This window comes from Pyrus communis, chromosome 4, assembly GCF_963583255.1.
Source record: "Pyrus communis chromosome 4, drPyrComm1.1, whole genome shotgun sequence".
Taxonomy (NCBI): Eukaryota; Viridiplantae; Streptophyta; class Magnoliopsida; order Rosales; family Rosaceae; genus Pyrus; species Pyrus communis.
In genome coordinates, this window is record NC_084806.1 from 28,155,273 (window position 1) to 28,167,458 (window position 12,186).

The following is a 12,186-nucleotide window of genomic DNA, read 5'->3' on the forward strand; positions in this document are numbered from 1 at the left end:
TACGTGGATCGGCCAAAGTGGCGTCCCGGGCCTCCAGGAGGGAAATCCGTCGTATATTTGGTACATCCAACTTTGCAGGCATATTCGCAACTGGAATATGTGATCTTGTCATTCGTGCTAGATCGATGAAAACATCTGACATGCTTTAAGCTATGCTCTGAAGATCTAATATGTAATACACTTTAATTTCAAACTCAGTGATGCACAGATCTAAATGAGACAAAATAGGAGTCATCCACGATAATTCGCGTCGTTCTTCAGGAACGTTGACATTCTTATCTCCCCCTAACGACAGGAAAACTGTCTCATAAAAGTGACAATCCGCGAAGCAAGCGGTAAATAGATTGCCTATCAAAGGTTATAAGTAACAAATGATCGAAAGAGAATCATATCCGACATAGATTCCCATCCTTCATTGAGGCCCCAATGTCTAATTTTAACGAAAAATTAGTTTATGTCTAATATTCTAATCTTCCATAGGGGCGGTATCCTCCTAAAAATTAGAAACCTCCATTTTGGTACTCTCTGGTTCATCCACTTGCCAAGGTTTGATTCAAACTTCTTATGACAAGAATGATATCCAGCTACGACCTTTTGGGGAGCACGGCAAACACGGGACCAATGGTCCTTTGAACCAAAGCGATAACACATGTTTGCATCCATGGTTTCAAGTGCTTTGCCCTTATTCTTAAAGTTTGGGGCCTTGGGAGCGAGGTTAGGGTGTTTATGGGCTTGGTTTCCTCCCTTAGATGGGCCTTGGTTCTGTTAACCTTGACAGGGTGGCTTCTGGCCGCCTCTACCACACCTACATTGGTGTTTTAGACGTTGATTCATGCTATAATGTGCTTCAGCCATAGCAGTCGCCCTAGCAGATCGAGCTTGACAATTTTACAGAGATCAAATCTAAAAACTTAGTAAACTTATGAGCCCTATATTGTTGCTGCATGAGAATATTGGTAGAAGAGAATGTCATATAGGTATTCTCCAAGAGATTTTCTTCGGTTAAGGTCTCGTTACAGAACTTGAGAAGTGATCAGATTCGACAAACTTCAAAATTATATTCATTCACAAACTTAAAGTCTTGGAAGCGCAGATGCTATTGGTCATGTCTTGCTTCAAGCAAGAAGATGTCATTTTGGTGATCAAAACGATCAACCAAAGCGACCCAAAGTGCTCGTAGATCTACCTTAGCAAGGTACCCGATTTGCAATGCATCATGAATGTGTTTTCGGATGAAGGTCATGGAAGAGGCTTTATCAGCTTCGCCAACCGGGTTGTCCATCTCTTCTTCAATGACGCAAATTCTTTATGGTGAGGTGGAGCTTCACATCTTGGACCCACTTGAGTTAGTTCATTCTAGAGACCTCCAAAGCGGTGAAGTCAAGTTTGTTCAAATTCGACATGTTCCCATCACAAAATAAAAGGACAAGATGTGGCTAGTGTAATGGATAAAAAATCAATCCATTCACATAGAAGTAGAACATTCAGGTTTTAATAGACATGTATTGGTTTAACTTTACATGAAAAACTTCAGGTTTTCATGGGTGTTGTTTTAAGGAAAGCTTCAGGTGTTCGAACAAGTCATGTTTCTAGAAACTTCAGGTTTCAAAATAATTATGAACTTCAAGTTCATATGTTTGTGCAAACAAACACAAATATATATACAGAAATATGCAAATAGAACTTCTTATCTATAATTATAATTGAATTAATTATTTGGACTTCGGGCCAAATTAAAGTGCAGGTGAAAAAATATAAAACCCATAAGGCCTAAAAAAAATAGATATTTAAATTTAGGGCCCAAAAACATGGGCCAAAGCCCATGGATAGGCTAATTTAAATTTATACCGTGCGCCTAGGCCCAAAAATTGCGCTGGGATAAATCGGACCGAGCCAACAGATGAGGGCTTTAGGCCTTTCTGGGTTGTGGAAGCTGGCCCAACCTACTGGGTGAGGTCTATAAAGGCCCGTAAGGGGCACGGATCCACTACGACGCGACATAGGTGATCCTGAGGACGCAATCCAGTGCATCGAGGTGTAAGGATCGAGGGATGGGTTCTACTATGGTGGGGAGCATGGGGACACCTAAGTCATTCGGGCTAGTGTCGTGGGCTGAGTCAAACAGAGGCCTAATTGGGCTATTTGATGCGGGCCATGAGAGGCGAAGCCCAACTGGGCTTGGGTAAAGTCCAAAACATCCTATGTTAGAACGGGGTTATGTCGTCGGGGAAAGAAGATGGCGCCGCCGCTTTAGGTGGCTAGGTTTTGGTACAATGTTCTCAGTGCATGGCAGTGGGTTCGACGACGAGCCAATTCCTAGTGACGGATGGGGGGTACCTCAACGTCGGGCGGAAACAGAAAAGGGGAAAACTCATGAAATTCAAACTTGACTTTCATCCAAATTCGATGAAATTCTTCTGGAATTTCAACGATTTTGGTTCAAAAATCACGACACAATGTCAAAATTTTTCCAGAAAATTGCACGGCAAGGCCGTGGTTTCACTACAGGTGAGTTGGGGTTTCTGGTGGCTCGGGTCATGGGTTCGAAGAACCCTAATTTTTATTTTTTTCAATTTCCAGATTAATTCGATGCATTTCAATTAATTTAATGCATGGACATATATTTAATGCAATTCATGGCAATATCAATTCACATAATTCAACAATTATGAATATGATGCATACACAATTTATGTAGAATCCAAAATTCGAAATACGTAAAGTTGGTTCATGCATCATGGTGAGTGTTCATGCTATTAATGCTGCAAAAATATCGAGATAAAAACCGTTGTTTTGAAAGAACCTGATTGCGTGATGATATTGATTAACTGGTTTGATGCAGAAAACTTCAACGTCAGGTTCCTAAGTGCAGCGGTAGGAGCATGCTGATAACGTGTTGTGGCCTATATTTAACTGACACGGAAAGGGGATCGGCAACACAGAGAAAATATAGAGAGAGATGTGTTTGTGGGGTTGTGTAGAAGATATGTTATTCCCCCCTACGTAATGCCTTTATTTGTAGTAATAAGAAAGATAAAAAAATCATTCTCCTCCAAAGAATACAATTCCTAAAAGGAAATAATAACCAAATCTAACCTAAGATTTAGACAATCGCACTCAAAAAAGAAATTTATAACAATGTTTTTTTTGTTATTTGTTATACAATATACTCAAATATGATTCTAATTTCTCAATTATAACTCCCTTAAATATCTTATAAATAATAATAAAAAAAGGAGAATTATAGAAATATATTACCTAGAAGTGGACAGGAAATACTCTTGATCTTGGTACAGATGAAGCTGTAAATTTCGGAATTTTGATTCCGAAATTGGGTTGAAATTCATTTCTTAAAATTTCTTGAATTGAAAGTGAAAACATGTATTTTTGGTCCGATTCAACGAAAATCAGGTTACCCAATCAGTTGAATTTATAGGTCAAAACAAGAAAAAGCCTCCTAATGAATAGCGTTCACTCATCAGAATGCGGGAAACATTTTCACACGTGCCACTGTAACTTAAAGTATATTATTGGATCGGTACATTGTATTTTCTTAATTTGCTTGCTTTTTAGTCATCGTCTCGATGTGGAGCGCGTTCGTACACCTATAAAAAGATTACAATTGCAAGACTCTTCTTTCCTGGAGAACTGGAAAAACAAAAACTAGGATAGTCTTCACCGGTCGTAAGGTGAGGTGTTTTTCAACTTTCAGTGCTCCTATTTCCATTTTTCCAAGTTTCAAGGAGTTTTCTTGGGGTTTGCAACGAGATCTCTCGGCTTCTTTGATTCCTTAAGTTCCCTGAACTTGTTTTTGAGGGTTCATTACTATCCATCAAGCAGGCTTTTTGAGATTTGCTTTTCTTTTTAATTTATTCAATCAATTAATCTCTGGGAGATGTGAATGTTTAGTCAATATTGTTACCTCTGTAAATTTTGTTTAGTACTTTTGAGTCTTTGACATTTAATACATTGACGATCATATGCATACAAATCTGATCCACGTTTTGCACTTCTTGTTCTTCACCTCTCTGCAATCTTGTTTTTGTTTTGAAGTTTCTAGAAAAGATAATATTTATGATCATATTATAGCCTAAATATCAGCCTTCCATGAAATCTTTGTTCTTTGTTCAAGTTTTATTCATGCCTTCGTACATAACTAAGATTTTACTATTTTGTTCAGTTGAATCAAACGCTGCTGCTAACTACTATCCACCCCAAGGAAAAAAACCAGGTGCATAATGGACATGATCTCATCAGCAGAATGGGTATCTGATTTTGTATTTCTCATTTCTAATTACAATTTATTGTATACTCCTTTCCCATCTCTTAACACGAAGAGAATTCAAGAAAGCAATGGGACATCTGAAAAAATGGATGCAAAAGAGTAAAATATTAATCTTGACAAGTTCAAATTTTTGGTTCTCTAGTAATGTTTTGATTTATATTATAGGAAATGGAAGATCCCACTTTTATCAATCAATACGAAATGAATTCTCTGGACTACTCATTTGATGAGCTCGTATTCTCGTCTCTCTCATCTGAGAGCTACTCATCCAACCCAAATTTCACCTCGAAAGCCGCAGCTGCTACACACAACTTCAGCAAAGCATTCATTGAAAATCCCCATCAGACCGGCACTCAGGAAAGGCCAGCAAAACAGCCTAAGAACACTACTAGTTGGAAATCTTGCTCCGCTGACCACATAATTGCTGCCAAAGCTTCTTCTTCTTCCTCGTCACACCTAATTTCGTTTGAGAACTCCGACTCTTCACCTCCAACTACTTCTCAGCTGTACTATGGTCCAGATTGCAAAGTTATCAAGCCAAAGAATGAGGTGGAATATTCTAATGGAAAATTGAACCTTTCAGCTTTGGTTTCCCAAGGTTCCTATGACACCCAAACTTGTTCACCCAATCATGGACAAGGGATCAAGAGGGCAGCTACGGTGACTAGAAGTCCTTTACATGCTCAAGATCATGTTCTTGCTGAGAGAAAGCGCCGAGAAAAGCTCAGCCAGCGGTTCATTGCTCTATCTGCCTTACTTCCAGGACTAAAGAAGGTACTAGCTAATCAGTTAACTTTTTTGTTGGTGCTTCTAATTTGTTCACTGTTAGACAGTATGTTATGTTTGTAAAGTTATGATCTAATGTAGGCTTTTTCACACTATCATGTTTTAAACTGTTAATGCTCTAGATTTTATGGAAGAGTTTGTCTAATCAATGACCCAAATTAATAATCTGGCAGTCGTGTTGTCTGCTAAGAGAACACTTCCGTAGTTTACTTTGGTTATAATGCCATTAAAGATTCTAATTTACCCTTTTTCACAAAATTACAGATGGACAAGGCTTCGGTCCTCGGAGATGCGATCAAGTACGTGAATCATCTTCAAGAACGTACGAAGGTGCTGGAGGACCAAGCAGAAAAGAAAACTGGGGAAGCAGTGGTTTTTGTGAAGAGGATGCAGTACTCAGCGGATGATGATATATCTTCATCCGACGAGAACTCCGAAAGCTGCTCTGACCAGCCACTGCCAGAAATTGAAGCAAGAGTTTCGGACAAGGAGGTTCTCATACGAATCCACTGCGAGAAAACCAAGGGATGTTTGACAAGCATATTAAGTGAAATAGAAAAGCTTGGTCTCACCATAGTTCACAGCTGTGCCTTGCCCTTTGGCAATTCAACTCTTGATATCACTGTAGTTGCTCAGGTACCGATCCTTGGTTAGGTCAATTTAGTACTTAAACCTGACATTTTTTTTTACCCTTAACTAATAAGACTCTATTTCTTAATTACAGATGGATGTTGAATTCAGCATGACAGGGAAACATCTGGTAAAAAACCTAAGACATGCTTTGCTCAAGTTGGTGTGAACAGAAATTTGAAGTTTTGACGTTCGCTCGGTGTCCTAGAGTTGGAGCTAGATAAATAGGAATAAACCTGACAGTTTCATTTTTTTTTTTTTTTTTTTTTTTTTTTTTTTCAAGACCTTTGGAGGAAACACCAGCCATTGTACTCATGCTGCGAGCAAGGCTTTATTTTGCAGGAGGGTTTTTTTCCTTTGTGATTTTTGCGTGGTTGACCGGCCGTTAACCACGTTCGATTATATATGAAAACCTAGCTGCAGTTTTTTGTTGTTGTTGTGAAGCGCTTTTGTGTGAACTTCCTTAGCAATCTCTTTGCTATCTTCTTGGCAATTGATTCTTTTTTTTTTTTGATTTTTTTTTGTTTGATCATATATTACTAGTTACATGCTCACATATGTAATTATATTTGTCTATTATTTGTTATAAAATATTTATATTACTTTTTTTAGGAACCAAATTGAGAGTGAAAGTAGAGGAGGGAGTGGGGGTTGAAGTGGGAGACGTGGATTGATTTTTTTATTTTTTTTCAATTTTTTTTATTTTTTTTATTAGTTGTTTGATATATTTATTCATACTGAGAGCATTTCCATCCATGTTAAATTGACATGGCTAGATCTCAAATCCAACCTAAAACACACCACCAATTTTTGGGTCGCCAAGACTCACCAATCATGGCTGGCGCTATGTCAATTTTGAGTACAAGCCCAAATCCATGACCCTATTGTTAATGTATCCAATTCTTTTTTTTTTTTTTTTTTTTTTTTTTGTGCTACAGAAACTGACGCTTGGGCTAGCCACAATGGTCGGCTAGGCTTCCAACGACTACTTCAACACTCACTATAACCACGTGGCCAAATCTCGGACATCCATTTCCAATTTTCAGTTTAATCCAACTATTATACTGTTCTTCGTAATAATAACTGTTTAATCCAGAAAATATAAGAAAAAATAGAAAAACCAAATAAAAAAATATTCCAAAAGTTACTTGCAGATTTTATACAAATACTAAATCTTTTTTTCTCTTCCCACACCAAATTTTATACAATCTTTTATTTTCTACATTCTTATTTCATTGTCTACATTCCTATTTTGTTTGTGCCTACAAAAATGGCATCTCCCATTGAAGGTGTAGCTGAAGCCGGAACCGCATGGTCGACCGCTGAATATGTTTTTTTGTGTGAGCATTGGAAAGTCGTTACCCATTGTCCAATTACGGGCAATGAGCATGCAGAGGTGTGCTAATATGTGGAAGCAAATTCATGAAGGTTATGTCGGTCGGTATGGCACTAGTCCTAGGGAAGGCGCATTTATTGGTTGGGTGAAAGTTGAGTTTTTCGTTCGGCAAATGGAGAGATGCTCAGGCGAAAGTTTTGAGTTTTGAGTTTTACGTTAGGCAAATGTCATGGGCTAGGCAAATGGACACGTGGCATATCATTGTCACTTATTCTAAAAAATAATTACTAAATAATTGAATATAAATAAATAAATCTTTGTGAATAGTAATAGTTATGTAAGTTACTATTCACAATGGGTGAAGAATGAATAGTAACAACCATGGTACGTAGTTTACTATTTAAGTGAATAGTAACTACCATAAGTCTACTCCTAGATCTAAATCTACCAAAGCTAGTGGGAATGCAATTAGGGCCATTTTAGATTGCTGCATTTTTTTTAAAGATTGATTCGACTGTTCTTTAAGAATAATCAACTATTAAATACAACATTTGAGTGTTTGATAAACTGTATTTTTAAAAGTGTTGTGAATATGAAAAACAGTGTAAAGGTATTCGGTGAATTTAATATAAAAATGATATAATTGTTTATAATGACAAGAATGGACATGGTAGTGGGAGTGGTGAAGACGACATCGATGGCGAGGGTGGTGGTTGTGATGGTAGTAACAATGGTGGAAGTATGATGGTGGTGACAATAGTGGGATGTGGTGGTTGGGGTGCAAACATAATAATCATGGTAGGGGGGATGGTAGAGGAGGTGGTGGCTGTTCTGGTTATAGTGGTGGTGGTGGTGGTGGTGGTGGTGATGGCAACAACGATGGTGATAGCGGTAGTGACGATTGTGGTGGTAGTGGTAACCTCAATGGTGGTGGTGTAAGGTTAGTGTTTACAGTGGTGGCTAGTGGGGCTCACTTTGTTTTTCAAGGGACAAATGTTGTGTAAAATGAAAAATAGTGGTAGCTGGAGGCTATTGCTTTTACAACATGCAGGATATTTTACTTTTACTAAACATTTTTTTTATTGTTTGACTTTAAAGTGAAGCAGTTTTTGGTAAAAAAAAGAGGGGGGGACCTTAGTTAACTTATTTTCTAAAATTGAATTATTTGTGAAGGGTTATAATTGTTATTTAATGGGTTTTTGGTTTACAAATTGTGTTTTATTAATAATATAATTATTTATAATGACAAGAATAGACATAGTAGTGGGAGTGGTGGAGACGATACCTATGGCCAGGGCGGTGGTGTTGATACTAGCAACAAGTTGGAAGTATGATGGTGGTGACAATAATGGAGGGTTGTGGTTGGCGTCCAAATGTAATAATAGTGGTAGAGGCGAGGGTGGCAGTTCTGGTTATGGTGGCAGTTGTGGCGACTATGGTTATATTGGTGGTGGTGGTGGTAGTGGTAGTGACGATTGTGATTGTAGTGGAGGTAGTGGTGGTAATGGTGGTGGTAGTGTAAGGTTAGTGTTTGTAGTGGTAGATGGTTGGGCTCACTTTGTTTTTCAAGGGATAAAATGTGTGTAAAATGAACAATAATGTCATTTAAAAAAAAAAGTAATGATGGTATTACAAAAATTAAAAATATTTATTAAAAGCTCAACTTTGCTTTTTATAAAAAAAGCTTTAAAAAGCAATATGTAGGTTGCTCTTAAAAATTGCTATCTGGAGTAGCCCTTATTCTTAAAATATGCAGGATATTTTATTTTTAATAAATACTTTTTTATTGTTAAACTTTAAAGTAGATCATTTTTTTGATTAAAAAACAGGTCCTTAGTTAACTTATTTTTTAAAATTCAATTATCTGCGAAGGGTTATAATTGTGATTTAATGAGTTTTTGGTTGACAAAGAATATCTTGTTAACAATACTATAAATTTCTTCATGTCAAATTCATTCTCACTTTTAATAATTTATTGCAATACTGACAACAAGTTGAATTTCAGACCAAAAAGGTATAATTAAAGACAAAAAAAATGGATTGTACTTTTAGGGTGCGTTTGTTTGGGCGGATTAGGGGGGACTGGACTAGACTAGACTAATTGCTAGTGTAGTCCCATGTTTGTTCTGGACAAGGATTAGGTTTAATGAGCTTAGGTAGGACTCGCTCGGATTATACACTTCGTTAGAAGGTATTAGCGAAGCCCACCAAAACGAAGGTCTTAGCTAATCCCGTCTCTCCTCTCTCCTTCAGACCTTCCCGCATCAGTCGCTGCTGTAGCAGTCGCTCTCTCGTCGTCTTCTTTTGCTTTGCACCTTCGCCAGCTCCTCTCTCCTTCCTCGTCGCACCGCCTCATAGCCGTGAAGCGTGTAGATGATCAACGACGGACCTGCATCGCCCACGAGTTTGATGCTTTCTGTCGCGTTGCCAGATCGGAGTTCCAAAAGTAGATGGAAAAGAAATACACAAAGGGAGTCAAGAGTGTGAAATTTGGGTCCCGCTTTCTTAATTTTGAATTCTGAATTGGGTTTTCTGCCTCCCTTTTTCTACATAATATTGGTTTCTCAAGTACTGTTTGATTTATTGCTTTTCATTTGATGGGTTAATCGATTAGAATTCTGGATTTGTTTGCTGGATTCGTTTCTTTGATTTGGGTTTTTTTTTTTTTTTTTTCTCTCTTTTTGGTGAATGATTTGGGTTAGTGTTCATTTGCTAGATCTGTTTCCGAGTTCATAGATTTTGATGCTTTTGATGTTGTATTGAATCTTAATTTGTTGATTAATAGCTTAAAGTTACCAACTTTATTTCTGGAATTGGTTGATTCTTAATTTATACTAAGTTAAGTTTCTTCTGGATTTGGAACTTTTTTAGCAGAATGAATTCATGGATTTTGATGATCATATGCAAATAAGCTGCATAATGTTTAAAGGGTTTATATCTGTTGTCTCATTATCCTGTTTTCTAGTCCCGTACTGCACCAAACGCTTTACTAAGCTAGTTCAGCTTAGTCTAGTCTAAACCAATCCAGCTTTGTCCTTGAAGCTAATCCAATTCGAGACAGTTCAGTGCAACAAACGCACCCTTAGTTTTCATCTTGGACAACTTCATATAATAGTGGGATACCACAGTCAACGAAATTGGGTGGGGACCAAAATATGAACTCGCTCGAATTTCATCATAGTCCACTTTACATTTAATTCAATTAGCACATTATGCTTTTGAAGTTGAACAAACCATTCAATTATTTTCAACGAATTATTTTCAACGAAATCTCCTATTTTTTCACTACAACGCAGAGAGAAAAGAGGAAATACAGGCAAGGCAATCCAACTATTCTATCAACTTGGATTCGCCATGCTTTATATCAGTAGATGCTTCCTCTAGATTAATTCTCAACTGAGGTCGTATATGTATTTCTGTTGAATGGAATGCGAGAAATTTAATTATAATGATGAGTAAAACTACATGCAGTGGTCAAATGAATGGACAACTTGAAAACCAGCAAATTCAGGTTCATGATCAATTATTGTTTAGGTAGGGGACAACATTAGTCCCACCAAAGTTTATGTGATCTGCCCAGTTTGTAGGCTTCTGGAGACATTCTTGATGTTTTTAGGTTCAAACCTCTTAGATTTATTAAAATGCAAGGGGCTATTAAAATTTTTGATTGTTTAGATTAATTAATAATGTTGTTGTCTTATTAATTAGAATATCATGTATTCTAACTTGGTAGACACTGTTTGGTGGGACGGATCAGATGTGAATACTACTCTTTCAAATGTTTCAGCAAAATAATTAACACTCAGGGCCGGGGAGCCAATTTCTAATTAAAACTCTCTTCCATATTCTCTCATATCCATCTTCCTCCAACAATCCCAACCACCGATACTGCTTGGCGTCCAGATTCATCTGTCATGATTGCCACGAGATCAGCCTCTTCCAGCAAAAGGGCATCACCTTGACTGATCTGAGGCTTCCGAACCTTGCTTGAGCAAGGGTCAACATCAAGCTTGTATTTGTCATGTCACGTCCCTCTGAGAGGCTTCTGATATTTGATTTGATGCCTTGAATATCACCAGCAACCAAGCTTTTAATTTCTTGATGATGCAAGAAAGCTTACGAAGGGATTGCATGGAATCCGTGCCTGTGAACATGTGAATGAGAGAGCCTGAATTTGTCAAGCGCATCTTCAATCTCATAAGCCACGTCTCTGACTTGTTTAACCCACACTTTGAGTTGAGGGTCTTCGTCTTCCTCTGTGTCAGCAACCCTTAAGAAGGCTTTAATGCGCTCCAACTCGTCGATGATATCCTCGATTTGTGCTCGGACCCCTGAGAATAGTCTCTCCTCCTGTTCGATCAAGGAGGTGAGACTGTTGAGCAAGAAGGTGACAACACTTTCTGCCATTTCTTTGGCTTTGAAACTTTTCTTTTGAAACTGAAAAGATGATGAATGAAGAATGATGAGTGGTAGCTGGGAAGAGAAGGGTTTTGTGTGGAAGTCTTAAAATATATTGATATTGTTTTACGTGAATTGTGCTTCCTTTTTATAGGTTAAATGGTGGTACAAGAGAAATGGTCAAAGTTTCTTTCAAACATTTGTTCATCCCATTACTCTGCAGCTTCCCAATTTTTTGGTTTTATCTTACTTAGTAAACTACCAGGCAATTCATTGCCTTAACATACTTTGACAAATTTTTGTAACACAATAACTAAATGATTATGATCCAGGGATATTTCTCTTCAATACTAAGAGGTCTTTTAGGCAAGTTCGATATCTACTTTCTCTTTTTTTTTTTTTTTTTTTTTTTTTTGATCAAACGATATTATCTACACTAAAGGGGTGGGAGAGTGGGCTAAACATCACAATGGTCTAGCAATAACGCAATTCAAATTTGTCTTTGGCAAGAATCGAAACTAAGATATCTAAGTTATTTAACTTAGCCAAATTGTCAACCCTATAAAATATCGTTGTAACCGAATAAATTTATCTATTTATTTTTGTTTTTAATAAGAAATGAATAAAAGATGGCAGATAAACAAAGTTGAGTTGCGTGGTCCGATGAAACACCGTGTTGCCTCATATTATAGGATCTGGAAGGAATCATTCGGCCGGTATAAATTTCCTAGCAATGTTCCAATTACCTCAT

The 12,186-nt window shown here is 37.4% G+C and overlaps 1 protein-coding gene across 1 annotated transcript; it reads left to right on the forward strand.

The window, feature by feature from the left end:
• Positions 1–3,661: 3,661 nt before the first annotated feature.
• LOC137732552 (transcription factor bHLH18-like) lies at positions 3,662–6,141 on the forward strand. The gene is made up of 4 exons (XM_068471871.1): positions 3,662–4,265; positions 4,451–5,059; positions 5,336–5,707; positions 5,796–6,141. Exons 1-4 carry the CDS (start codon positions 4,239–4,241, stop codon positions 5,868–5,870), a joined length of 1,083 nt encoding a protein of 360 aa, XP_068327972.1. The 5' UTR covers positions 3,662–4,238; the 3' UTR covers positions 5,871–6,141.
• Positions 6,142–12,186: the final 6,045 nt, after the last annotated feature.

Excerpts from the sequence above, each read along its gene's own strand:
- LOC137732552 (XM_068471871.1), top strand. The coding sequence starts at position 4,239 with ATGGACATGATCTCATCAGCAGAATGG. Across the intron at positions 4,266-4,450 it reads TGATCTCATCAGCAGAATGG|GAAATGGAAGATCCCACTTT; the intron begins GTATCTGATTTT and ends TTTATATTATAG. Across the intron at positions 5,708-5,795 it reads ATATCACTGTAGTTGCTCAG|ATGGATGTTGAATTCAGCAT; the intron begins GTACCGATCCTT and ends TCTTAATTACAG.